The sequence below is a fragment of the Cervus canadensis genome, chromosome 11 (genome assembly GCF_019320065.1).
Source record: "Cervus canadensis isolate Bull #8, Minnesota chromosome 11, ASM1932006v1, whole genome shotgun sequence".
Classification (NCBI taxonomy): domain Eukaryota; kingdom Metazoa; phylum Chordata; class Mammalia; order Artiodactyla; family Cervidae; genus Cervus; species Cervus canadensis.
Window position 1 is genome coordinate 43,336,258 of NC_057396.1, and position 4,321 is coordinate 43,340,578.

A 4,321-nucleotide genomic window follows, 5' to 3' on the forward strand; every position below is an offset into this window, starting at 1 on the left:
GGTTTCAGGGTGGAGGGGACACATGTATACCTAAGGCCGATACATATTGATGTATGGCAAAAGCTATCACAATATTGTGTTATCCTCCAATTAAAATAAATACATTTAAAAAATAAATAATAAAAGATTACATGTACTGAAATAGCAAGTTTAATATTAATTGGGATTTATTTCTCCATTATAGAATTCATCCTCCAAGAGTTCTCACATTTTAGATACAACAATAGCAAAGATTTGAAAAAAAAATTAAAAAGTCCCAGAAATGTCAGACTTTTGGGGGGAAGCATTGAAGTTTGAAAAACTGAATAAAGTCAAGAAAATTGTTTCAGAATTAGATTTATTCTCTGCTTGAACTTGAGTCTGTGAGCTATGGATTTCAACCAAATTTCCCATCAACTGATTTATTAGCCATCCTAGTTTAGGAATACAGAGATCCAGTTGTCCTAATTACCATCCTTTCTTCAGTAACCTCTGGATTCCTTGCTTGATCTCCTGGGTTCGCACCCCATAGACAATGGGGTTGAGGGCTGCAGGGATGACATGATGCAGGACATTGAGCAACACTGGCACATCAGGGGACACCTTCTTCTTTGCCACATGAGTGAGGACAAAGACCAGGAGGATGGTGCTGAAGAAGAGGATCAGGATGAAGTGGGAGCCACACGTGCTTAGGGCCTTTACAACAGCTCCTTCTGCCTTGAGTCTCAGAACAGCCCTTAGTATGAGGGTGTAGGAGAGGAAGATGAGGATGAGGTCAGACCCCAGCAGAGTCCAGCCTCCAGCAAATTGGAGGAGACGATTGACAGTGACATCATCACAGGAGAGTCTGGAGACAGACATATTGGCACAGATGCAGTTCTCAATGACATTTCTCCCACAATAATGGAGTCGAGCAGAGAGGATGGGAACAGACATAGTTAGAAGTGCATTTCTGGCCAAGATAAAAATGGCCACCTTGGCTATAAATTGGTTAGTGATGATGGATGGGTATCTCAGTGGATGGCAGAATGCCACATAGCGGTCGTAGGCCATAACCATGAATGTGCAGGACTCCATGGCAAGAAAGCAATTCATGATATACATCTGAACGAAACAGGCGACAAAGCTGATGGACCTGAGATCAAACCAGAAGATGGCCAGGACCTTGGGGATGACGGTGAGGCAGAGCACCATGTCCAGCAGGGAGAGCAGGCTGAGCAGGTAGTACATGGGCTCGTGCAGAGAGGCCTCCAGCCGGATGGTGAGCAGGAGGGTGGCGTTGGCCCCCATGGCCAGGAGGAAGAGGAGGCTAAGGGGCAGGGACAGCCAGTGCTGCCAGGTGGGGGACTTGACAAAGCAATTTAGGAGGAAGTCTGAAACATTTCTGTGAGCTGTCATCTTGTGGATTTTGTTTCTACAGACTTTCTTTTATGATCTAAAAAGTTAGGATCAAAATTAGCCTCTGATTGTACTAAGCTGGGAGAAAAGTTCAGGAGCAAACTTACGGTTTCTAGCAGGTTATTTTGCTTTAAATGAGGATTTTTCTTGTTGCACACAGGAAATAAATTCATTTCTATCTTCTGCAATTTTTGTGTCTCCTCATTTATGAAATAGTTTTATTTTTTCAATGAAAACATCTTATAAAGTAGAATGAGTTATGAACAGTTAGCTGTAAGATGTGTTCTTGCAACTGAGGATCGTTACAGAACAGGTCCTCTCATTTTAGCAGTGTGGAGGTCTTTAGTGATTCCTCTCTGAATCTCTTTGCCTAACGGACCAGATAATGCCTCCTATATTCATACCATACACTGTCCAGTGTTGCCACTCCTTTTTTCTAATTTAGCTTTTTTTTTTTTTTTTTAAAGCTCTTTATAGAGAGGGAACAAAAAGATTAAGTATTATCCTTGTTCTCAGAGAGGTGAAAATTCCCTTGGGATTTTCAGTTATAAGACAAAATGATGAGATAATAACAGAGTAATGTGCAGAATATTTTGAGAGTAGATGAGCACTAAACTTACTCACATGAAAGTAAAGTGTTCCCAGGACTACTCTCCTGCTGAATTTTAAAGGCAAGTTCAAAGAAAGCTGCAAAAAAATGAGCTGCTTGTTGCAGTGAGAAATGCCTACAAAATGTCTGATATTAGCATTTCTGGAGTCTTTAAAGTCATATTGTATATAGTCCCTTTATCTGTCTACAAAGATATTCTGCTCCAGTGTAATCCCATGGGTATAAATTGTTTCATCAGTATATCAACTTCACTGTTTTCCATCTGTTTAGCTAGCTGGTAAAATGCAAATATTGTTTGCAGTGAATCAAGTGGACTTCGAATACTTGTTACATTGTGCTAAAATACATTAGGAGCTTGCATGTGTGTGTGTGTGTGTGTGCTCAGAAGTGTCCAACTCTTTGTGACCTGATGAATTGTAGTCTGCCATGCTCCTCTGTCCATGAGATTCTCCAGGCAAGAATACTGGGAGAGGGTTGCCATTTCCTCCTTCAGGGGATCCTCTGGACCCAGGGATCAAACCTATGTCTCCCGAGTCTCTTGTATTGGCAGGTGGGATTCTCTACCACTGAGCCAAACTGGAAAGCCCAGGATCAAACCCTCCTCTCTATATTAGGAGCCTTATTTCAATTATTAAAGTGACCCAGGAGGTATGTCTTATGTAACTTTACAAATGAGGGGGAAGGAGAGGGAGAAAGGTTGAGAAAATTCCAAGACCACACAGACAGGAAAACTTTCAATCTAAACGCAAATTTCTACTTGATTTTCAACCCAGTTCTTAGCTGTACTACATCTAATTAGTTAAAGAACATTGGTTGGACAGTCAGGATTCCTATTATAATGAGCCCTATAATGCTATGATAATGTATTTGGTTCCTCAATGTCCTCAAAAGAGAGCAAATCTATTCTTCTAGGATAATACAATTTTTGAAAGTTGAATACAGTAGTAGGTAATTTTGGAATGAGAGCTCAGTAGATAGGAATGGATTTTTGATAGAAGTATGAACCCAAAGCTGAAAAGGTTTTTCAATCAAAAATACCTAATTTGATGGAACTGTTAAAAACACATATTAGTTTCCACCTATGCATGTCCTTGATCCCACACTTCCAATCCTGTTCACATTGCTTTTTGTTAGACTTCAACCTTCCTACCAATTGGCCCTGGCAAATTTCTGGGTTAGCAAAGATACTGGACTTTATCCTCCTCTTCCCCAACTCTTCTCTTTATTCCTTTTTATGTTCTGATTTAACATCAAGGGAGGTCTGTCTTAATAGGGTCTGCCAGGAGCTGTCCCTCTCTCTGGGGCAAAAGTAATTTCAAGATCCATTGGGACTTTACATTAAATCTCAGTTCTTCATTACAGCATACTAACACATATATATGGAATTTAGAAAGGTGATAACGATAACCCTATATGCAAAACAGAAAAAGAGACACAGAAATACAGAACAGACTTTTGAACTCTCTGGGAGAAGGTGAGGGTGGGATATTTCAAAAGAACAGCATGTATACTATCTATGGTGAAACAGATCACCAGCCCAGGTGGGATGCATGAGACAAGTGCTCGGGCCTGGTGCACTGGGAAGATCCAGAGGAATCGGGTGGAGAGGGAGGTGGGAGGGGGGATCGGGATTGGGAATACATGTAAATCCATGGCTGATTCATATCAATGTATGACAAACCCACTGGAAAAAAAATAAATAAAAAAAATAAATCTCAGTTCTTTTACAGTTTTTAAGAATAGCAATGCTTACATGGCCTTGGTGAATTTCAAAGTGGTTTTAAATGGTCTCATCTGTGCCTCTGAGACAGTACACAAAGCAAGAATTGCATTTGTACCAGTTAATTTTGTCACAACACATGCAAATTTCCACATCAAATTCTGACACACTTTCCTTCAAACAGGACTTGTCATTTTGTACTGAATTTTGTGTTTTAGCTCTTCCTTTGCTCACACCTTCATGTAGTAACATTATAGCATTTTTATTCTTAGCACAATCCCAAATCTCACTGTAGTTAAACTGCATTAAATACTCCTGCCTGATTTCTGGAGGATCCAGTCACGTTAAAACATCTCAGCCACAGGGAACAAGGACCCATAAGGAAACCTACAAGAAACGCAGTATTTTAAAAATTCCTGGATAATTTTGGAAAGATTATTTCTGGCCCTACAATAGAATTTCTAGAGAGCAGAAATGAGGAATTGCCCATTTTATTTTCTATTCTTTCTTTTTAAAGATTTCTTGCCTTTTTTTCCCCTCTCATTCTTTCTCTTTTTTCCCTTCAATCAATCCTTTATTCAATAAGCACTGAGTATCTTTCTACTCATTTATAG

At 39.8% G+C, this 4,321-nt stretch overlaps 1 protein-coding gene across 1 annotated transcript; it reads right to left on the reverse strand.

The window, feature by feature from the left end:
* Positions 1-447: 447 nt before the first annotated feature.
* On the reverse strand, positions 448-1,377 carry LOC122450204 (olfactory receptor 56A3-like). Its single transcript, XM_043482424.1, has one exon. It carries the CDS (start codon positions 1,375-1,377, stop codon positions 448-450), a length of 930 nt encoding a protein of 309 aa, XP_043338359.1.
* Between the last annotated feature and the right edge of the window lie 2,944 nt (positions 1,378-4,321).

Coding starts and splice junctions, on each gene's coding strand:
- LOC122450204 (XM_043482424.1), bottom strand. CDS start 1,377: ATGACAGCTCACAGAAATGTTTCAGACTTCCTCCTAAATTGCTTTGTC.